Raw genomic sequence first — 24,960 nt, forward strand, 5'->3', positions numbered from 1 at the left:
TTTGCATCTTAGGGCATCTTCTGGAGTTATAAAGTTCAAATCTTGATTATTACTTTGTTAGATCTTGATTAAGCTTCGATTTATGTCCTTTTTGGTCCCAAGATTTTGATCTTTGTGAGTATAGAATAATCTAGAGTTTTGAGTGGTCCTTTGAAGCATTTTAGAGTGTTTATGAGCATAAAAATGCAATCTTGAACCTTGATACTCTTCCATGCAAGAGTTTTGAAGCTTTAGAGAGTGAAATTAGTTAAGATATTGGTGTTGAGCTCTTTGTGGCCATAAAAATTCATAAAGGCTGCAGCTTTATGGCTTTAGAAGTTCATTAATTACTGGATCTGAAGTTTGGACGTTAGGTATTAAGCCATTAAGACATTAGTTTATAAGTTGGAACTCACGGGTTTAAGTGGGGCGTAAATCTGAGAATGTTGGGCGTTGGGACGCCAGGCGTCATATAGTGAGCGCCAAGCGTTCTCTTAAAATTCAATTGGATTGATATTTCGGCTTTGGACCATGAGGGGTTTCGGGCTTTGATAAGTTGGGTTATCTATGGAAAGGTTAAAATGGTATTTTACCCTTCATTTGATGAAGAATGTTTTGGACCATTGTTATGGGTTAAAACCCTAATTATTGATAAGGTTCGTTATTGGTTTATGATTAGTGTGAGTAGTCATGTTCGCAACATCTCGAGTGTTCAATTTAGTTATTTTCAGTTAGAGATAAGTCTTCTTACCACCTTAGTAGGTTGAAGGCACCAAAGCCGGACCACTGTATTGTATGAGTAGGATGTATGTTATCGTGTGAATTTGACTGATGTGATTGTATGATATATGTTTAGAGCCAATATGGACTCGGAGTTGTTATCGACTTGGGGTTGATGCAGACTCGGTGGTTGATACGAACCCATCATAGCCAATTGCTCTCATTTGGGGTTGATACGGGCCGGGGGGTTAATACAGAATTGACACAACCACGAGCTTTTATATTATGTTTATGATGTATGTGGTATTTTGAGGAAGCTCACTAAGCTTTAAGCTTACAATTTTGTTTGCGGCTGTAGGAACTTCCGGTATAAAGGGGAAGGGCCCGAAATGATGGCACCACATTCTCCCCCTCATGATTTCCGCACTCTCTGTATATTTCACTCTAATGTTTTTGATATTGTATTTTTTGTTTGACTTGGAACTATTTGATTATCGAAACTATTAATTTAAAATGAAATATTTTATCATTGCTTTTGGGACGTTACAAGAAATCATAGTATCCCAATATCATAACTCAAATAAATATCCCAGATGATGTGTATAATCACGCCTTTGCTTTGCTCCTATCCTCTGATGTACCTGAAACCATAAAATCAAACTGTAATCCAAAAACTAGTGAATTCCCCGAAAGTACCACACACAACAACATATTACATTGCATGCAACCAGGTCTACATCACTAGGCTGGATCGCCATTGAGCCTTCAGCTACTAGTTGGACCACTCTCGAGCCTACAACATAAGCTCGACTGCTCCTTTAGGCCAACCGTATCAACTAGACCACCCATGTATCTTGTCCTTCAACACAAAGTAGGACCGCCTCAATCCCACAACACAATAACATGGTGACATACACAACTCTAACCAATAGCAAGCAAGTATAAGCAATCATACAAATCTACCAGTCTAACATATCACCTATTAATATAGGTAATCATACGGATCTACTAGTCTAACATATAACCAACCTAGCATCATCCTAAATACGAGGATACATAACCTAGTGGGCCGACATTTAGGCCTTCGACCCACGAGTACAATGAGAAAAACTCACCTTAAAGTCCCAAAAGATATTTGCACTGGTCATTACTCCAAACACTATGTCAACAGGTCACATATGTAACAAACAGGGACCAAGCTTCAATCTACAACTTAGTATACCTTAATGACCTAAACTCAAACTTGGTCACTGGTCAAAGTCAGTGGTCAACGGTCAATGGTCAAAATACACACTCAAAAGTCACATAGTCAGTCGTCATTTCATGACCATCTAATGGTCACGTCGTAACCTAATAATTCAATATAACCGGGTTATTCCATTATCACATCGTGAGAAACGATCAACTTGATGTAAAAAGATCTTAATCCTTTTAGACAAGAAACCAAAACATCCAGGATGTCTTATATACTCCAGAACATCATAGGATCATGGCTTTTTGGACATGCATGTCCAATGCATGTCCCGAATAGAAGCTAGGTGTACAAAAAGAAAGAAATTGCATTAGGAGCTCATGCAAGAGTCATAAAACCTAACCATACTTCATATCATATGCTTATATCATCAAAAGGGGCACAAGATATGCATAAAGTTGGCACTTTTATGGACCCCAACCACTATATCAACCTAGATTTGAAAGATAATGCATAAAAAACCCATATATAAGCTTATTAACTCATAAAGCATTGATCTTGGAAACTCACAAGGGTCCAGAAGGTGTGAAAATGAATGGTGGTGAGGCTTTAATGCTGAGATGGTATACTAGATGCTCTTCATCTTCTTCTTTGCTAGAAATCACAACAACTAACCTCAAAATCAACTATGAGGTGCTAGGGTTTCATGGGGGGGGGGGTTTATTAATAGATAATGGAGGTTAAGGGTGGGCTAACCCTAGCCCTCACTTCCCTTAAATACGGGAAAACCCTGAAAATTAGGTTTTGCCTCGCAGCCGATCTCACGTCATGACCCATATATGGTCACATCGTTAGCTTTAAAGGTGATGCACATTTTGAGAGGCTATGTCATGTCGTGACACACAGGTAATCACGATGTGACCCAGGTTTGTGCCAAAAAATTAATTTAATAATTTAACGAGGTGACTACTTGAACTAGGTGAGATAGAGTTTTGGAGATTAATCTGTTTGAGTTGAAAGAATGGTTGTGTGCTAAATCCAAGTTCTGGATGAACCAAAAAGATCAGGAACCTGTGTGGTGAAGCTATCCTGTGTGGAGAAGCAAGTCAACGTGAGAAGAAAAAAGATATGTGTGATCAAAAGACAAGAACTCTGCACACATGTAAGTGTGTGTGGGCGGGTTGAAGAAAGAAAAAAATATATGTGTAATCTATTGGTACTTCAATGTTGGTGTGAGTGAATGGCGTGAACAAAACCAATTAAGGAGGTGATTAACGGGCTAACGATTTAACGGCCGAGCGGGTCGTGGATCACGTGTCATGGGTAGATTCGGATCAACAATAAACATGGTCTTAGTTGACCCGAAAAGTAGGAGTTGAACATGGGTTTTAATGATTACCTATTCTTTTGTTAATGTCCTATTTAGTAGCATGTTTGTTAGTTTGTTTTCTTGTTTAGTAAAATTCGTGGGTTCAATGAAAGATGTTCAAGCAGTAAATACATTATATAATTATGTGAGTTTTAGTGTGTGTGTTTTAAGGGACCTGCACATACAAAGTAGGCATTTTTCCCATGAACTTATTCTAGCTATTTATTGCAATATATACATGACACAAAGGATTGGTCTAAACTCATTAAATGGACTAAACTAACAAATACAAATGAGCTATAAAACTAATATAACACGTATACACTAACAATGCCCACTCATATCAACTTCCATGTAATATTTTTTATTTGTAAGGTCAAAAGTATTTGGCATAATGAAATTTAGAATGATAACATGATTTGAGTTATTGTTAGTGATTTTTGGTACGATTTTGCTCTGTTTACTGTTACCGTTTCATTGTATGCTTTTTATATGACCCTTAAAATGTCTATATAAGTGATTGTGTTGAGCTATTTAAACATCTGAGAAATTCAAGAGTTATCTCATATTCTCATCGAAAAATTATGAAAGGACATATCTAAAGGTCATTTTGGGTATTTTCTAACCTTTTAATACTACATAGTATATATTCGGTGCTATGTTTTTCATTGTAATTTTTCTAAATGTTCAAAATCTATAGAAAGCAATGATAGTGCAACACTGGTAAGATATATATATATATATATATATATATATATATATATATATATATATATATATATATATATATATATATATATATATATATAGAGAGAGAGAGAGAGAGAGAGAGCTAGGTTCAAATGTTTCTATTAACTATTGTGTGCATGAATGCACCAATAGGAATTTAGGAATAATTTAATAATTAAATAAATTAATAAGGGTAAATTAGTAAATCATGACTCTAAATTTATGGTAATTGAGATAAATAGGGGATTTGATTTTAAAATCACCAAAATAAAAGGAGGAAGAACAACCTACCTTCATCTTCTGCCCGACTTCTTCACAACCCAACCCTAAATCATGAAAGTCATTGGACACCACGACCACCACAACCGCAATAAACCCTAAAATCACCATATGATTATGAAGATTCTAAGTTCAAACGATTCTTAAGATTGGCTGCTAATCAGAATGAAGGAGATGATGAAGCACAAGACGATGTATATGATTCACAAGCATAATTCCTCTTCAGCATCGTATGTTGATTTTAAATCAAGCCAAAAACTCGATTTCAAGCTCTCTACCATTCAAGCTCTTGAGGTCTATCTCTTTCGTTTTTCATACACACAACTATTATTTGTTCCTCTGTGTCACTTTAGATGGATTGTCAAACGATTCTTCAATTGGTGTTGTTTAATTTAGATATTGTTTTTTTTTTCTTTATTTGTGATTGAAAGCCAAGCCAAACTCACAGTACATAGAAATCTTCACTTGCTAGATGTTTGTTTTTTTATATAATTTGAGCTTTCATTCTCTATTATCTATATTTGTTGCACTAAAGGTGTTTGTGGAAATGCCTAAAAGAGAACGTATTCTATCAAAACTCTTAAAATGTCTATTATTCTGACAAAATTCGATTTCAGTCTCTCCTTATATGTCAAGATAGGAAAAGTAAAAAAAAAAAAAAAAAAAAAAAAACATTGCAAGATAGGAAAAATGAAATACATTCTGTTAGAATCTGGTCATGTGTATGTATTTTGTAAAAACTCTTAGAATGTCTATTATTCTGACAGAATTCGATTTCAATCTCCTTATTTGTCAAGATAAGAAAAGTAAGAAACATTGCAAGATAGAAAAAATCAAATACATTCTATTAGAATATGATATAATTCTCTTTTATATAGTTTCTATTAAATATGTAATGCTTGTATTCTGTAAGAATTTATATGTATAAATGCATTCTGTTAGAATGTCTTTGAGAATGTCTGTTAACAACAAGTACATTAGCTTCACTGGTAATACTAACAAATAATGCATCTTATTCTTTCAGAATGGCTTGAAGAAAGAATTCAATATTGATCATACGAGAGAAAGATTTGGAATCGAGTTCAACAACAAGTATATTTTGCGAAGAATTACATTCTAAAGATAATATATCACATTTTCATCATAGTTTGAATCAAAGTGCATTATTTAGACCATTGATGAAGATCATGTGTATTTGCTTAATAATTGTATATTTAAGAATGTTATTTCTTAATATTTTTATTCATTTTTGATGATATTCTGTTAAAATATGTATAACTATATTAAATTGTATAAGACTATTAGTTTGTAAGAATATGTATGATTTTGTATTCACGTTCTAATGTATATGAAGAATATATGTTGAATTATTAAATCAAGTTAATTATAAAAAAATATATGCATTGGTAATATATTCTGCAAGAATAAAGTCGAAAATATCTTTACTAATTAATGTTTGAATGATAGAATAAAATCAGATTTTTAAATTTGAATTAATTTAAAATATTCATATTTTAAAAAATAAAGGAATTAATTATCCCTAAAAATCCGAAAATTTCCTTTCTTTAATATAGGTTAATTGACTAAAATGCCCTTACGTTGGAATTTGTGTGATTATATGGTACATGTTACCCTATTGTGATATCATAGACCCTCAGATCTTTGATTTTATTCCATCCGGTGGTCCAGATTTATGCATTCTGGCACACAACAGTTAGTAAAAACAAAATAACTTAAGCCTATATATATATATATATATATATATATATATATATATATATATATATATATATATATATATATATATATATATATATATAATACGTAATCTGCCATCTTTGTAAAAGCATGATTGTTACACCATGGCTAATACACACCATATTTATGTTTAATTTTGATTTATATTCAAGTGCTTGAGAGGTTATGAATTATGGTTGTCATATTCATGGTTAGGGTTGTAAACGAACCGAATGAACATGAATGGTGGCTTGTTCATGTTCGTTTGTTTAAGTGAGCCGAACAAATAAACAAACATGAACGAATAAACAAACAAGTTTTCTTGCTCATGTTTGTTCGTTTAACAAATTACATTGTTTATGTTCATTCATTTATGTTCGTGAACATGGTAAACAAACATAAACGAACGGACATAAATGAACAAAGATAATTGAACATATATGAACATAAAAGAACATATAATATAGTAATGTAATCAAACACGATTAACGATATATGAATATAAAAGAAACTTATATGAACGAACATAAAAATATATATACAAATGAGCAAGATAAACGAAATTCACGAACATAATAGAACTAACAAGATTGTTGTTTATGTTTATTCATTTAACTAAATGAATGAGATTTTTTTTTATTTCATGTTCATTCATTTATTAAATAAACAAACATAAACGGACTTTCCACCGAAAAGATCACGAATTGTTCGATTTACGTTCAGTTGGTTTACAGCCTTACTCATAGTTAATGCATAAATGATAAATATTCTAGCTTAGCCTTTTTAGGATTTTGGTTAATATTTTTGGTTTCTAAATTACAAATTAGTTATAATCTGCCATCTTTAGTTTCAAGAATCGAACATTCTTTGCCCATATATGCATAATGCATTCGTAATATATTTTGAAACAAAATCATCATTAGTTATAGGTATGACTTTTGATATTTTTGTACCCTAAACTTCTCTATTTATTAACATAACTAGGTTTCAACCCGTTTACTACATTGTTAACAATATAAAAAATTAAATAATAAACTAAAACAATTTATTTAACGATAAACAACAAACAAATATTTCTATGTCGTATGTATATTGGTAAACTTATAATGTTTACTTATGGATAGATGATTGTTAAATTTTTTTGGCTGCAAACTATATATAAGCTATTGACATAGAATGGATGAAAATATATAAACTTGGATAATAATATTTGAATTGAAAAATAACCGTTCCATAGATAAATGACTGAAATTTAGTCTTGAAGAATAAAAATCAAGGACATCACTACAAGAATAAACATCTATAGGGACGACAAAAGTCGTCGCTATAGATGATCATATAAGGACGATATATGGTTGCTATAGAGTTGACCAAACAATTTTGACTTTTTATGTTATAGTGACGACAAATTGTCTCTATTGGTAAAGCGGGAACGAAAAAGATGTTAGCGAGATTCCAAAAAGCAATAGGAATCACATATTATTGCAAAAAAGAATTTCAATTAAATATATATACAATTTATTTATTTTGTTTAATTAGAATATAGGGACGACGCTGTTTGGTTTAAGGGTATAGGGAGAACAAGTCGTCCCAATAGGGGTTTGATGCTCACTGAAATCAGAAATATATCCACTCCTCATTAATCAATCCTCCTTTTGCTCTCACTCTCTCAAGTGGCGATTTGCTTCATGACGACCACCACAACTACGACCAGGTAACCGCCAGCCTCCATAATGACCATCATCTTAGCTGCGATATTGGTTTGACAATTACTTATCTCAATCGCGTAGCCCCCTTCACCTTTCACTCTCTTTGGATCACAGGTTTTCTTCTTGTCAATTATCACAAAGAAGCCCAGTTTCCTGTTAGCCTGTACTCCTATTTCGGCGTCCTCATTCCCCTAAGATTCCTAGCTTAATTAAGAAGAGAAGAGACTGTGAGAATAACGAGCCTACCATTGAGGTGTTTCTTATTCATTAGTTTTTTTGGTTTATAAAATGTCAATACGAACAAGACTAGGGTTTTTAACAATTCTACTTCTATCTTTGATATGTGTCCTATTGAGGGGCAAGGACGACCTGGCGATGAATGAGGACTGAGGATTGGGCATATAACATAGGCCGAGAACTGAAGTCCCAACTCAAGCATTCAAGTTTCAATCAGAAATTTAAGCATATAATATCTTAGATACTTTTCTCTCTAATAGAAATTTGGAATTGAACCTAAGGATCTCACCAATTGAATTCTTATGTATCTGATGTGGGCCCTAGTGTGGAGGATCGGGCCCTTGCGTTCGTCGAAGCCCACGATCGTGTAACTAAAGGGAGTTTACGGCCATACCATAGGAGTTTACGGTCGTAAACTCACCTATGGCCAAGGAAAAATTGATTTGAGCTTCAAAGGACAATCACATGTGATTCTAGTTAATTTTCCAAGCCTTGTCATGAATTTAAACATCATTTTGCATACATTTTGGAGTTTACGGCCTAGAGGCATGATCTAAGGCCGTAAACTCTATTATACCCAAGAAAAGTTAGTTTTTGATGCTTAAAACAATCACATGTGATTCTAGAAATTTGAACAAGCCATTTGGGGTGGTCTAATGCATCATTTGACAAAGTTTCATGAGTTTACGGCCAAGGGTATGCTCCTAGGCCGTAAACTCTTGTAAGTGACATTTTTGTTGTGTTTCAAACCTTTAAACTATTTTTAGATGCATCAAGATTTTACCACAAGGCCATTGGTTGAGTTTCAAGGCATTTGGACAAGTTTTAAAGCTCTAAATCCCCAATTAAGAGGAGTTTACAGCCCAAGAATATGTCTTGGCCGTAAACTCTCTTTTGTCCCCCAAAAATCATGTTTAAGGTGTTTAGATGCTAAAACCAATGTCCCACAAGTCATATCCAAGTCCCAATTATGATTTGGAAGGGTTAATTGGCTCAAAAACCCTTTGAATATGAGTTTACGGCCCAAGAATGTGTCTTGGCCGTAAACTCACTTTTTTCCCTCAAAATCAATGTTTTACATGTTATAAGTCCTTTCCATTAAGCCATTAAGACATATCTAATGTCCAACAATGCTAAGGAAGGGTTTTAGGGCTTAAAAACCCCATTGATAGGAGTTTACGGCCCAAGCTAGTTCCTTGGCCGTAAACTCATGTTCTTGGTCCCAAAACACAAATTAAACACAAAATTGAAGGCTAAAGAGGTTGAATAACAAGTTGGGGGTGTTATCTCTTTGATTTCAAGCCTTAATTCTTTGTTTTGGACCTTGATTTTGGGTTGAGGAGAGAGGTTGTGAGTGTTTAATGGTAAATTGACCAAAGGCTTCAAATGGAGTCTTAAACATGTTTATATAGTGTTTAAGTTTTGGACACGATGGAATTCTACCCGATACCGGCGTTAGACGAGGTTTTTGGTCGTACCCGATTGAGTTACCGTAACCCGATACGGTAAATTCTAGAAATATTCCGATCACTAAAATTGGATGTTAAAATGATTTCTAATTGTATTAAAACACCCATTAAGTCATTTTAAATGTGTACCAGATAATGACTTAATTAAACGGAAGATCGGAAATCAAAATCGGAAACGACGATTGGTTGCGCGAATTGTACTACGAAAGAGTTACAATAAATGATACAGAAATTTCGGGTTGTTACATTATCCCCCCGTTAAAGTGAATTTCGTCCCGAAATTCAAAGTTTAGAACATAAGACAAGATACAAATCATGGATAAGAAAAGAGTTGCGGATACTTCTGTTTCATTGAATCTTCCCGTTCCCAAGTGAATTCCGGTCCCCGCTTGGCATTCCAGCGAACCTTCACTAACGGGATGCGACTTTGTTTTGTACGTTTGACTTCTCGATCCATGATTTCGATCGGTTCCTCCACAAAGTTGAGGTTTTCATTGATCTTGATCTCGTCTAAGGGAATTGTTAGGGTTTCATCGGATAGGCACTTTTTGAGATTTGAAACATGGAAGACAGGATGAATGTTACTGAGTTCGTGAGGTAAATGGAGTTTATAGGCAACTAGACCGATCCTGGAGAGGATCTCAAAGGGTCCAATGTACCTTGGATTAAATTTCCCACGCTTACCAAAGCGTACAGTGCCTTTCCAGGGCGAGACTTTTAACAGGACACGGTCTCCAACCTGGAATTCTAGCGGTTTCCGACGATTATCAGCGTAACTCTTTTGATGATCACGTGAGGCTTTCAGTCGGTTACGGATTTGAATGATCTTTTCGGTGGTTTCGCGGATGATTTCAGGACCAGTGAGAGCACTGTCGGGGACTCGACTCCTGGCTAACTGAGTATCCCCCACCTCGGCCTAGCACAGAGGGGATCTGCACTTACGACCGTATAGGGCTTCGAACGGAGCGGCCCTAATGCTGGTGTGGTAACTGTTGTTGTATGAGAATTCAATCAAGGATAGATGTGTGTCCCACGACTTTCCAAAGTCAATGACACACGCCCTAAGCATGTCCTCCAGGGTTTGGATTGTTCTCTCACTCTGTCCATCGGTCTGAGGATGATACGCCGTGCTCATATCTAGTTTGGTTCCAAGGGCTTTCTGAAGGGATTGCCAGAATCTGGAGGTAAACCTACTATCTCGATCAAAGATAATGGATACAGGTACACCGTGAAAACGTACTACCTCCTGGATGTAGATTCGCGCGAGTCTTTCCATCTTGTATGATTCTTTAATTGGAATGAAGTGAGCGGATTTTGTCAAACGATCGACAATTACCCAAATGGTATCGTACCCACTAGAACACTTGGGTAGTTTGGTGATGAAGTCCATGGTAATCATCTCCCATTTCCACTCGGGGATCTCGGGTTGTTGGAGCAGACCTGAAGGTTTCTGATGTTCGACTTTGACATTGGCGCAAGTCAGACACTTGCCCACAAATGTAGCTATCTCAGCTTTCATGTTTGGCCACCAGTATTGTTTCTTGAGATCCAGGTACATCTTGTCCGAACCCGGGTGAACAGAGTATTTGGTTCTGTGTGCTTCCTCCATGACTATTTCCCTGAATCCACCAGATTTGGGAATCCAGATTCGATTCATAAAACAATGAACTCTGTCACCTCTGATCTCAAGTTTCTTTTCCATTCCTCTCAAGACTTCATTCGACATGTTCTCGGGTTTGAGGGCTATATACTGAGCTTCTCGGATTTGCATGGGTAGTTTGGAATGGATGGTCATCGTCTGGTTCCTCACTTTGTGGCCTGCACTATCCTTTCGGCTAAGGGCATCTGCTACCACATTGGCCTTGCCGGGGTGGTAACGGATTTTGCACTCATAATCACTGAGTAATTCTACCCATCGCTGTTGCCTCATGTTTAAGTCTTTCTGATTAAAGATGTGTTGCAGACTCTTGTGATCAGTGAAGATTGTACACTTGGTTCCGTAGAGATAATGTCTCCAAATCTTCAATGCAAAGACTACTGCTCCTAGTTCCAAGTCATGTGTGGTATAGTTGACCTCGTGTGCTTTCAACTGTCTTGAGGCATAGACAATCACCTTTCCTCTTTGCATAAGCACACAACCTAAACCTTGATTAGATGCATCGCAGTAGACAACGAAATCCTCTGTCCCTTCAGGCAGAGACAGAACAGGCGCGCCGCATAGGGCTCTCTTTAATGTTTAGAATGTGGTTTCTTGTTTATCACTCCAACAAAAGGGTACACCTTTCTGTGTTAGAGTGGTTAAAGGTTTGGCGATTTTGGAAAAGTTCTGAATGAATCGTCGATAGTAGTCGGCGAGACCCAAGAATTGACGAATTTTTGTGGGTGTTTTCGGTGCCGACCAATTCTCTATCGCTTTAATCTTGGAAGGATCTACATGAATACCCTCCTCGCTTACCACGTGACCGAGGAAATTTACCTTCCGTATCCAGAATTCACATTTGGAAAATTTCACGTATAGCTTTTCGGATCTAAGGGTCTCCAACACTAGCCTCAAGTGTTGCTTGTGGTCTTCTTCGCTTCAGGAGTAGATGAGAATATCGTCAATAAACACGATGACGAATTTGTCTAAGAAAGGACGGCACACCCGGTTCATCAGGTCCATGAACACAGCCGGTGCATTGGTTAGACCGAAGGGCATCACTACAAACTCATAGTGTCCATACCGAGTCCTAAAAGTTGTCTTGGAAACATCATTCTCCTGGACTCATAACTGATGGTACCCTGGTCAAAGATCTATCTTAGAAAAGTAACTAGCTCCTTGGAGTTGATCGAAGAGATCGTCTATTCTTGGAAGAGGATATCGGTTCTTAACGGTTAACTTGTTCAGTTCACGATAGTCGATACACATCCGAAAGGATCCATCTTTCTTCTTGACAAATAGAACCGGGGCTCCCCAAGGTGAGGAACTCGGTCTAATGAATCCTTTACTGAGCAACTCATTGAGTTGACTGGATAACTCCTGCATTTCTGCCGGAGCTAAGCGATACGGAGATTTTGCTACGGGAGTAGGTCCAAGAATTAGGTCAATACGGAACTCGACCTGACGTTCGGAAGGAATTCCTGGAAGTTCTTCGGGAAACACATCGGGAAAGTTACAGACTTCGGGGATGCTCGCGAGGTCGCTAACTTCTTGTTTCTCGTTGATCACATGAGCTAAGAATGCAATGCACTCCTTTCGAAGGAGCTTTCGAGCTTTGATGCAAGAAATGATATGAAGATTGGAACTGGGTTTATCGCCATAGATTACGAGAGTTTGATCCGAAGGAAGATTGAGACGGATAGCTTTTTCGTGACAAAGAATGTCAGCATGATTGGGACTCAACCAATCCATGCTAATGATAACATCAAAGCTCTTAATGGAAACGGGCATGAGATCTATAGGAAATGAGTGATCGTTTAAGGTAAGCGTACAACCTATGAATACATTAATAGCGCTTTCTTTCTCACCGTTAGCCATCTCGACGGTAAACGTTTCGGTTAGGGGTCGAGGATTAGGTTTTAGATTATGTTTAAATGCATGACTAACAAAACTCCTTTCAGCACCCGAATCGAAAAGAATACTAGCATATGAGTTGTCGAGAAGGAACGTACCCGAAACAACAGTGGGATCAGCAACTACTTCCTCCCGTCCCATGGTTAGAACCCTTCCAGTGTTATCAGTAGTTGACTTCTTGGGACAGTTCCTTTTAAAGTGCCCAACTTCTCCACAGTTGTAGCAGGCTTGACTAACACCTGCTCCCGATGACTGGTTGGCTGATTGGGTAGGAGTTCTGCAGAATCGAACAGTGTGCCCTCTCTTACCACAGTTGGTGCAAGACAATTCTCGACAGGGACCAGGATGATGATGGTATTTACACTTGTCACACAGAGGGAGGTTACCAACATATTTACTAGTAGGAGTTGAGGCTGTGGATCCCATGACAGAAACAACAGCAATAGGGGTAGCAGTAGCAGCATGGACTGCTACCGTCTGTTGTTTCTTGGAAGATCCTTGAGAAGATTGACCCTTCTTCTTCTTCCAGAATTTCCTCTTTTCACCACTCCTTTGAGTCGGCTCAGAAGTGGTAGTGATTTCCTTAACATCGTCGCTGTGATCAATTAGAATTTGTGCTAAAGTCTTGGCACTATCATAGGTATCCGGACGAGCGGCCAAAACATGACTCTTTGTCGGTTGAGATAACCCCCAAACGAATCTTTCGATCTTTTTGTTTTCAGGAGTGACTAATCCCGAGCAGAGAAGTGCGAGATCATCAAATCGGGAAGTATATGCAGCAATGTTGGAACCTTTCATCTTCAGGTTCCAGAGCTTGTGCTCTAATTTCTGCATTTCACCACGGGGGCAGTACTCGGCAATGAGAAGTTCTTTCATGGCCTCCCAGCCCATGGCATTGGCTACGGGTAAGGACAGAGATTTGACTCGGCCATTCCACCAAGTCAAGGCTTTATCAACGAAGGTACAGGCTGCGAACTTGACTTTATCGGACTCCGCACAAGCACAGATTTCAAAGATGGACTCTATTTTCTCGAACCATCGAGATAAGGAAATGACACCTCCAGCGCCATTAAAGGATGTTGGTTTTGCGTTCATGAAATCCTTGTAGGAACTCCCTCTTTGGTGTCCCTGGTTAACCTTGGGGTTTTGAGATTGAGGACCACCACCTGAACCACAAGGGTTCATTTGTGACATAGTTGCTACCATCGCAGCTGTCATCATTGTCTGGAGCGATGCTAGGTCAAACTGGGGAGGGGGTGGCGGCGAAGAAGGATTGTTGTCGTTCTTTGAGCTAGGTCTCTTTCGGGGAGGCATCTTGATCTAATAAGATCAAGAAAGAGAGGATGGTAAGTCCTCTACATTGAATCGATAGATATGGCAGTTATATGATTCGAGTAAGCGATAAAGCAGGAAAAAGTTATCGAAGAGATAATTTATCGCTAAGAATAATCACAGAAAGTCACTCGAATAAAGATTACTATAGAGGATTGGGATTGAGAAATACTCCCATAGTATTTCATGAATTGTTTATGACAATGATTCGATGTTTGGGATTTTAGGGTAAGTTTTAGGCATGCCACATACCACAGTCACTCCCAAGCACATGTTGGTCGTGTCTCGAATGAATATAGTTGGCCAGGCTATATTGATCCTAGACACGACTACATAACTGCCCATGTTATAGTACACAACACCCAATTACTTATGTTCTGTTCTACTTGTGGTTATGGATGACGACGGTTCGGTATACTTGTATACTTTTGAAAATACTTGTAGTTTGAAGATACTTTTAATTCAGAGCACTAAGGCCCTTTAGTGTTTATAGTTTTATACCATGTAAGGTTTGGTATACTTCATTCACTATAAACAAGGGCTCTGATACCAATCTGTCACACCCCGAAAACCGAAGGCGGAAACATTTCCGGGGTGGACTTCCATGTTGAGTATCAAATCCAATGCACATAGTAAGTAAAGTAAAACAACCATTACATTACATAATAAAGTTTTACAGTTGTTTCAAAAGTAAAGTTTGTACAGTTGTGATACATAGTATATATAGACAAAATGAAATGAGTCTTCATGTACTCCGTCTTCTGATCAAAAAGAAATCTTCGGGTACCTGTTCTAACGCTGACCTGAGAACACAAGCGATTTGAAAATCAGCATAAAGCTGGTGAGTTCATAACCGGTTTTTGTTTGTGAAAATGTTTCGAGTTTCCTTTCTGTTTCTGAAATGTTATATGCACCGAGAAAATCCCATATTTTCTTAATAGTTGATTATTGTTTCACAAATGTAAAGTATAGTAAGTTTGTACACTGAAAACATGTCTACTCATGTGAAAATGTATCGTTGGTTATCTGACTTGTTAAACTGTTCTGTTTACTTATCATGTGTTACCAGGAAAGTCCCATACTTTCCTTATTGTATGTTACCAATTGTAAAAGATGTAATGTTATCCAATTTGTTACTCTTTCTAGTTATGTAAGTATTACCCAGGAAAGCCCCATGCTTTCCTACATGTTGGTTTCTAATGTAAACGATGTTAAAGATGTAAAAGATGTAATCGTGATTAGGTTCCATGTTTTCCCCCAGGAAAGTCCCGTACTTTCCTGAATGTTAGTTACAGTACGTGAAAGATGTAAAAGATGTAAAAGATGTATAAAGTAGTTCATTATTACTATAAGTAAATCTCTGTTATCCTAATTGCGAGTTCCATAACCATACAATAGACTGAAACCTGTGGTAATAAGTAGTCCACATGTGGCAATAAGTAGCCCACATACTTATGACTTTCGTCACCCTTGAACCATTTCGGTTCGGCTGTAGCTAGCAGCCAGGTGTGGGGTAGTCAGCCCCGTATATATCTATACACTCAAGTCAAGCTCTCTAAATACCAAAGATTCTGGTTATGGGTGTAGTCCTCCACTTGCATATCTCGGTGGAGTGTTCTCCGAGGACGTGTCTCCAATCATACAGGATTAACAAATTTACTAGTAATAATATGATAGTCCTCCACTCGTGTATGTGTGTGGAGTGTTACCGAGGACAAAACAGTGTACAGGTATTATGTTCAAATGTTTAATGTCATGCTTTTAACTGATAAAATGTGGAAAAACCATTTGTGAAATATATGCAAAACATAACAGTTCAAAGGCCTATTTCACAAATACAGGTTATGTGATCTGTATGTTCAATCTGTTATCAGTTGTGGTAATCAGTTATGAAAGCATATGAAATAATGAAACACACATTTAAAAACATATTCTGAGTACAAGGATTCCCTTGTACTTTGCTTGTGTTCCCCCTGAAAACAGTGAAAACAGTGAAAAAGGGTAGGGGTATGAACTCACCGGACTCGGAAACATGTCGGTTTTGAATACTAGACGCTGGTTCGGGGTTTGATTACTCACGATGTCCCTATGTAAAATGATATAATGTCCATATATATACAATTAGAGATACATTCACTAATCATATGGAACATTACACTCCAATGAAGTTAAACACTTCAAAACGAGCGTTCGGAGTGACCCGGGTGATATCTTCGGACGTGTAATGGCACTAGGAACTTGGGACTTGAGTTTACTCCACAAGAGTAAACATTTTAAAGAGTTTACAACCATTGAACACACACATACATGAGTTTACGGCCGTAAACTCATGTGGGTGTGGTTTTGGCTGTTTAAATGGCTTAAATGGACATGGGGATTGTTGGAATGGATTTTCTAAAATGCCTTGGAATGGATTGCATGATATTATAACCCTAAAAAGGGAGTTTACGGCCATACCATAGGAGTTTACGGCCGTAAACTCACCTATGGCCAAGGAAAAATTGATTTGAGCTTCAAAGGACAATCACATGTGATTCTAGTTAATTTTCCAAGCCTTGTCATGAATTTAAACATCATTTTGCATACATTTTGGAGTTTACGGCCTAGAGGCATGATCTAAGGCCGTAAACTCTATTATACCCAAGAAAAGTTAGTTTTTGATGCTTAAAACAATCACATGTGATTCTAGAAATTTGAACAAGCCATTTGGGGTGGTTTAATGCATCATTTGACAAAGTTTCATGAGTTTACGGCCAAGGGTATGCTCCTAGGCCATAAACTCTTGTAAGTGACATTTTTGTTGTGTTTCAAACCTTTAAACCATTTTTAGATGCATCAAGATTTTACCACAAGGCCATTGGTTGAGTTTCAAGGCATTTGGACAAGTTTTAATGCTCTAAATCCCCAATTAAGAGGAGTTTACGGCCCAAGAATATGTCTTGGCCGTAAACTCTCTTTTGTCCCCCAAAAATCATGTTTAAGGTGTTTAGATGCTAAAACCAATGTCCCACAAGTCATATCTAAGTCCCAATTATGATTTGGAAGGGTTAATTGGCTCAAAAACCCTTTGAATATGAGTTTACGGCCCAAGAATGTGTCTTGGCCGTAAACTCACTTTTGTCCCTCAAAATCAATGTTTTACATGTTATAAGTCCTTTCCATTAAGCCATTAAGTCATATCTAATGTCCAATAATGCTAAGGAAGGGTTTTAGGGCTTAAAAACCCCATTGATAGGAGTTTACGGCCCAAGCTAGTTCCTTGGCCGTAAACTCATGTTCTTGGTCCCAAAACACAAATTAAACACAAAATTGAAGGCTAAAGTGGTTGAATAACAAGTTAGGGGTGTTACCTCTTTGATTTCAAGCCTTAATTCTTTGTTTTGGACCTTGATTTTGGGTTGAGGAGAGAGGTTGTGAGTGTTTAATGGTAAATTGACCAAAGGCTTCAAATGGAGTCTTAAACACATTTATATAGTGTTTAAGTTTTGGACACGGTGGAATTCTACCCGATACCGGCGTTAGACGAGGTTTTTGGTCGTACCCGATTGAGTTACCGTAACCCGATACGGTAAATTCTAGAAATATTCCGATCACTAAAATTGGATGTTAAAATGATTTCTAATTGTATTAAAACACCCATTAAGTCATTTTAAATGTGTACCAGATAATGACTTAATTAAACGGAAGATCGGAAATCGAAATCGGAAACGACGATTGGTTGCGCGAATTGTACTACGAAAGAGTTACAATAAATGATATAGAAATTTTGGGTTGTTACAGTTCCTGAAGGGGACTTACCCATTTTTGAGTCCAGAAATCGCTTTCTAAATAGTGTTATGAACAATTTTGTTATTTTTCCTTAATTTTTGGGTTTTGTTTTTGGGTTTGTATTTGGCCCATGGACTTTTAGGGTTTCATTTTAATTTCTGCTTCTTATTTAACTGTTTTTGATGTAATTTGGATGGTCGATCATCAATTTTATGAACTTTCGATTGTCTCCCAAATTTTGTGTGCTAACCCAGATTTTGAGGTCAATCCCACGGTATTCGTAGAATCAACGTGGTTTTGAAGAGATTGTCCTGGCTATTCTTTTAGAATCAACAGGTTCATTCTTGGTTATCTTTGTTTTGTTTTTTTGCGCTGCATCAGTTGGTATGAGAGCTGAATTCCTGGTTTAAAATGCCTCCGAGGAGAAACAGGACGCCCACTAATGTTCATCAGCAAGAACTAGAAGAACGTATGATGGCACGAATGGAGGAGAGGATGGATCAAATGGTTAACCAACTAACTGATAGGATGGTCGAACTGATGAATCGAGGAGAGAAAAGGTCTTGAACACATTCTCAAGTGGAAGATGGTGAATTTGGGAACCCGTTCGGTGGCAGTGACGGTTCATATTCTGAAGACGATCTAGAAAGGCGGCCAAGGCGTGATCATAGAGGTGACAATAGGCGTTGGGAGGCCGGAATGACAATTGATATCCCAGAATTCGATGGGGTCAGTTTGAATCCGGGGGGTTCATCGACTGGTTGGCTACTGTTGAGGAAGTTTTTGAGTTCAAAGAAGTCCCTGAAAAAAAAAAAAAGTGTGTCATTGATTGCTACCAGGCTACGTGGTAGGGCATCTGCATGGTGGCAACAACTGAAACTGACACGAGACAGGCTCGGAAAGTCAAAGGTCGTGACATGGAGGAAGATGAAGAAGTGTTTACAATCCAACTTCCTACCCCATAATTTTCAAAGGTTGATGTACCAACGGTTGCAAAATATGAAGCAAGGTGCGAAATCAGTTGACGATTACACAATCTAGTTCTACCAATTGATTGCCCGAAATGATATCCAGGAGGTAGAGGAACAACTCGTTGCTCGATATATTGGGGGTCTATGGGTACAAATCATGGACACTGTAAATATGTTTGACCCGGTATCTATTTCTAAAGCGCACCAACAAGCATTGGCTTTTGAGAAACAAAGTCGTCGGGTGGGCGGTTCGTCTTCAACTACCAATATTGGAGGAATTTCCGGGACGGGTGGTATGGTACCCCGTGTTGTGCCTAATCAACAAAGACCGGCATCTAACAGTGGTGGACCAAATCCTAGGATAACTGTTAGTAGCAGCTTGAAGTGTTTTAGTTGTGGGGAGACAGGTCACCGACAATTAGAGTGCAAGAAGGTCGGAAAACATCATTTGTTTGCTGATCAAGATGGTTAGCAAAATGATGATGCCGGTGAAAATTACGAAGATCCCCCTGTGTATGACGAAGAGCATCAATGCAAAGAGGAAGTTGTAACTGGAGATGTGGGGGTAAATTTGGTGGTAAGGCGGTCTTGTTTTACACCAAAAGTTGTTGGTGATGATTGGGTCAAACACAACATCTTTCAGTTGACATGTACTATATTGGGAAAGGTTTGTACTTTTGTTATTGATTCAGGAAGTTGTGATAACCTTATATCTGAAGAAGAAGTTCAAAAGTTGGCTTTGAAAACAGAACATCGCCCTAAGCCTTACAAGCTACAGTGGCTTAAGAAGGTTGGCGAGGTCATTGTATCTAAACGAGTCGTTGTTCAATTTTCTGTTGGTTCCACGTATAAAGATGATGTGTGGTGTGATGTGGTTGCTATGGATGCTTGTCATTTGTTGTTGGGCAGACCTTGGGATTATGATCGTAACATAGATCATAACGGGCGGACGAATACTTACAGTTTCTTGTTTGGCGGTGTGAAGATAACATTGGTTCCCACTGAGCCAAAGGAGCCAGTTCCGATACCTTCGGGTACTCTACTGACCCTTAATCAGTTTGAAGACGAGTTGGAGGCAGAAGGTGAAATTTTTGTATTGCTCGGGAAGGAAGTCGCTAAGGAGATTGAAATTCCCGAGGCTATGGTTCTTTTGCTCAAGGAATTCGCTGATGTTTTCCCTAATGAAATACCTGATGGTTTACCACCTTTACGTGACATCTAGTATCATATTGATTTACAACCAGGAGCTCAGTTGCCTAATAGGCCACATTACAGAATGAGTCCCGGAGAGCATGAGGAGTTGCAACGACAGGTGGAGGACTTGATTTCAAAAGGTCATGTTCGGGATAGCATGAGTCCGTGTGTTGTTCCTGCTTTGTTGACTCCTAAAAAGGATGGTACTTGGTGTATGTGTGTTGATAGTCGCGCCATCAATAAGATCACGGTGAGGTACAGATTTCCAATTCCTCGACTTGATGACCTACTTGACCAATTAGCGGTGCCTCTATCTTTATGAAATTGGACTTGAAGAGCGGGTACTGTCAGATTCGACTTAGGCCTGGGGATGAGTGGAAGACTGCCTTCAAGACTCGTGAAGGATTGTATGAGTGGTTGGTGATGCCTTTCGGTTTAACAAACGCTCTTAGTACATTTATGCGTGTGATGACCAGTTGTTCAGGCCCTTTATTGGTTAATTTGTAGTCGTTATTTTGATGACATACTTATTTACAGTGCTACTTTTGGTGAGCATGTCAACCATGTAAGGCAGGTTTTGACTGTACTTCAACGGGATAGTTTGTATGCATCTATGAAGAAATGTGTGTTTATGGGTCCTAAAGTCTTGTTCTTGGGGTACGTTGTTTCTGGGGAAGGAATACAGGTGGACGAGTCTAAAGTAGCAGCTGTCAAACAATGGCCAAGTCCAACTACCATCACTGAAGTTCGAAGCTTTCATGGCCTTGCTTCATTCTAAAGGAGGTTTATTCCAAATTTTAGTTCTATTATGGCACCGGTGACTGATTGTATGAAACGGAAGACCTTTACTTGGATTGAAGCAGTAGAATCAGCTTTCCAATTAGTAAAAGAGAAGCTTACTACATCACCGAATCTTATATTGCCAGACTTTTCTCAAGTGTTTGAATTACACATGGATGCTTCCAAGGTTGGGATTGGAGCACTTCTAAGTCAAGGAGGACGACCGGTTGCCTATTTTAGTGAGAAGATGACGGGGCCAAAGATGCATTATAGTACTAATAATGTTGAGTTCTATGCAGTGGTCTAAGCTGTTAAGCATTGGCGCCATTATCTATTTCATAAGGAATTTGTTTTTTTCACAGATCATGATTCATTAAGACATATTCGCAGTCAAGATAAGGTGTCACACAAACATGGGAGGTGGATGTCGTTCTTGGAAAAATTCACTTTCGTGGTGAAACACAAGTATGGGATGTCAAATCGGGTGGCTGATGCATAGAGTCAGAGGAGTAATTTTCTGGTTTCCATGAGGGTTGGGGTGCCGGGGATGGATGTCCTCATGGAGTAGATAACGGTTGATCCTTATTTTTCTGTTGTTCTGCAGGGTATACAATCTGGACAGATGTCTGATTTTCTACTGTATGAAGGTTTTCTTTTCAAAGGAAATCAATTGTGCATCCTTGATTCTACTCTCTGCCTTCAAATCATTAGGGACATGCATGGTGAAGGGCATGTCGGCCGAGATCGCACTTTACAATTGGTATAATCATCTTATTTTTGGCCTACAATGCGCAAGGAGGTGGATAGATATGTTAAACGGTGTCGAATCTGTTAGGTGTCAAAGGGCACATCTACCAATGCAGGACTCTATATGCCTTTGCGTGTTCCATCACAACCTTGGGTAGACATCAACATGGATTTTGTTTTGGGTTTACCACGTACTCAACAGGGAAATGATTCAATATTTGTGGTTGTTGATCGTTTTTCTAAGATGGTGCACTTTATTCCTTGCAAAAAGACGATGGATGCAGTTAATGTGGCCTAGTTATTCTTTCGAGATGTCTACCATTTGCATGGATTGCCGTCTTCTATTATTTTAGATCGAGACACTAGGTTTTTGAGTCATTTTTGGCGCAGCCTATGGAAAATGGTGAACACTCAGCTCAATTTTAGTAGTGCATATCATCCTCAAACGGATGGCCAAACAGAGGTTGTCAATAGATCCCTTGGTAATATTTTGCGGTGTTTAGTGGGTGATCATGTGAAGACCTCGGATTAGAAGCTTTGACAAGCTGAGTTTGCTCATAATCATGCTATCAACCGGAAGTACTGGATATAGTCCATTCCAGGTGGTCTATTCTGTTCAGCCACGGGGACCATTTGATTTGATGTCACTGCCTGTTTCTAGGGTTGTCCAAAGAAAGTGCAGGATTTTGATGGAGGACTGCATGATGTTCATAAGGCTGTTAATGACAACTTGGTCCGAGCTAACTCCAAGTATAAACAAGATGCTGATAAAAAACGCAGACAAGTTGATTTTGAAGTAGGTGACTTTGTTTGGACTGTTTTGACTAAAGATCATTTTTCGGTTGGTGAGTACAACAAGCTGTCAGCTAAGAAGATTGGACTGGTGGAGATTGTGGAGAAGATTAATTCTAATGCTTACCGTCTACAATTGCCAAGCCACATTTGTTGTTCCGACGTTTTCAGTGTAAAGCATTTTCTTCCTTATTATGGAGATTCTTTTGATGATGACCATGGTGCACATTCGAGGTCGAATTTTGTTTACCCAGGAGGGGATGATGCGGGCCCTAGTGTGTAGGATCGGGCCCTTGCATTCCTAGAGGCCCACGATCGTGTGACTAAAGGGGCTTCACGGAAATGGCCATAACTTTGGCTACGAATCTCCGTTTCGGGCCTACAACCAGTCAAATCGAAGCTTGGAGCAAGGAGCACGTCTAGATAAGTCCCAGAAGAGGACTTACCCATTTTTTAGTACAAAAATCGCTTTCTAAATGGAGTTATGAACAATTTTGTTATTTTTCGTTAATTTTTTGGGTTTGTATTTGGCCCATGGACTTTTAGGGTTTCATTTTAATTTCTACTTCTTATTTAACTGTTTTTGATGTAATTTGGATGGTCGATCATCAATTTTATGAACTTTCGATTTTCTCCAAAATTAAGTGTGTTAACCCAGATTTTGAAGCTAACCCCACAATATTCGTAAAAATCAACGTGGTTTTGAAGAGATTGTCCTAGCTATTCTTTTAGAATCAACAGGTTCATTCTTGGTTATCTTTGTGTTGTTTTTTTAGGCTGCATCAGTATATTTTCTTAAAGATGGTTTTAACTTCTTTCATGTAATTTTATCTTTAATTGATAAGTAAGACACATTTTTAGTCTTCTAAGTTATGGTCGATTTTTTTTCTTTTTTTTCTTTTTTTTATTTTGTTATTTTAGTAGTTTACTATTTAGATTTATGTACGATCAGTTTGATTGATCTTGAATGTTTAGTTTTCTTAGTTTGAAATTGCTAAATTGAATATGATTTTCGTAGAATTATAAAAGAAAGGGTTTTAGTACTTGCTAAATTTGCTAAATTGTTCGATTAGAATGAAGTTTCAAACAATTCAACTAATTATTAGGCTCACTACCTTATTTTGTAAGGTCTGTTACATTGGATAAGTTTGTGAATTTGAAATGTTGAATTGTTAATAGGAGTGGGCTAGTTTGTTTTATTTATTTATTTATTTTTTGTAAAAGTTATTTTAGCTTTAATTCAGTAATTACTACAAAACTTTATAGTTTTTTGGTTGAATTGCATGTTTGTAAGACATCAATGTTATTGGAATTTATGATGCCAATTTCATTGCATTTTGGTGTTTCCCATAAAGTACATTGCCTCTTTTAGAACTGAGGTGCAATTTTTTCCCTTGGGAAACACCAAAATACTAATTTCACTATTGAGTTCTTTTTTGATTCCTAAATTCCTGAGTTTTCCACTGTTTCAATTGGTTCTAGACTGTTTTTCCCTTGGGTGTTTATATGTTGTTTGGATGGATGTTGCTTTTGGTTCATGCGACTATGATTGTTTGATTTTATATATATATATATATATATATATATATATATATATGTGTGTGTGTGTGTGTGTGTGTGTGTGTGTGTGTATATATATATATATATCTAGAAATTCTGATTTCTGACATTGGGTTTAAGTTTGATATGTACAATTACCCTGTTTTTCTTTAAACCAACAGAAAACCAACTAGTTTGTTCGAGTAAGAATATGGAAACCAACTAATCATTTCATTATGTCTTGTTTTAAATATGAACTCTACTTTGTTTTGTATTAAACATCTAAAAATTTTCAATTGACATTATTCTGATTCGAAAAAACGATCGATTGTGTAAAACGTTGATACGGACAAAAAGCCTACCATCGAGGAGACTGGGAGAATAAAAAGCCTACTATTGAGGTTTTTCTTATTCATTAGTTTTTTTGGTTTGTAAAACGTCGATACAGACAAGACTAGGGTTTTTAACAATTCTACTTCTATCTTTGATATGTGTCGTATTGAGGGGCAGGAACGACCTAGCGATGAATGAGGACTGAGGACCGGGCATAGAACATAGGCCGAGAACTAAAGTTCCAACTCAAGCATTCAGGTTTCTATCACAACTTTAAGCATATAGTATCTTAGATACTTTTCTCTCTAACAGAAATTTGGAATTGAACGTAAGAATCTCACCTATTGAATTCTTGTGTATCTTTTCATAGAGATGGTTTTAACTTCTTTCATGTAATTTTATCTTTAAATGATAAATAAGACTCGTTTTTAGTCTTCTAAGTTATGGTAATTTTTTTTTTGTTATTTTAGTAATTTACGATTTAGGTTTATGTATCATCAACTTGATTGGTGTTGAATGTTTAGATTTCTT

General features: G+C 37.6%; 1 protein-coding gene across 1 annotated transcript; it reads left to right on the forward strand.

The window, feature by feature from the left end:
- The first annotated feature begins 20,320 nt into the window (after positions 1 to 20,320).
- Positions 20,321 to 21,016, forward strand: LOC145006698 (putative mitochondrial protein AtMg00860). Its single transcript, XM_078965763.1, has 2 exons — positions 20,321 to 20,493; positions 20,776 to 21,016. The coding sequence occupies exons 1-2, from the start codon at positions 20,321 to 20,323 to the stop codon at positions 21,014 to 21,016; spliced, it is 414 nt and encodes a 137-aa protein (XP_078821889.1).
- The last annotated feature ends 3,944 nt before the right edge of the window (positions 21,017 to 24,960 follow it).

The sequence above is a fragment of the Lactuca saligna genome, chromosome 7 (assembly GCF_052625555.1).
Source record: "Lactuca saligna cultivar CGN05327 chromosome 7, ASM5262555v1, whole genome shotgun sequence".
NCBI lineage: Eukaryota > Viridiplantae > Streptophyta > Magnoliopsida > Asterales > Asteraceae > Lactuca > Lactuca saligna.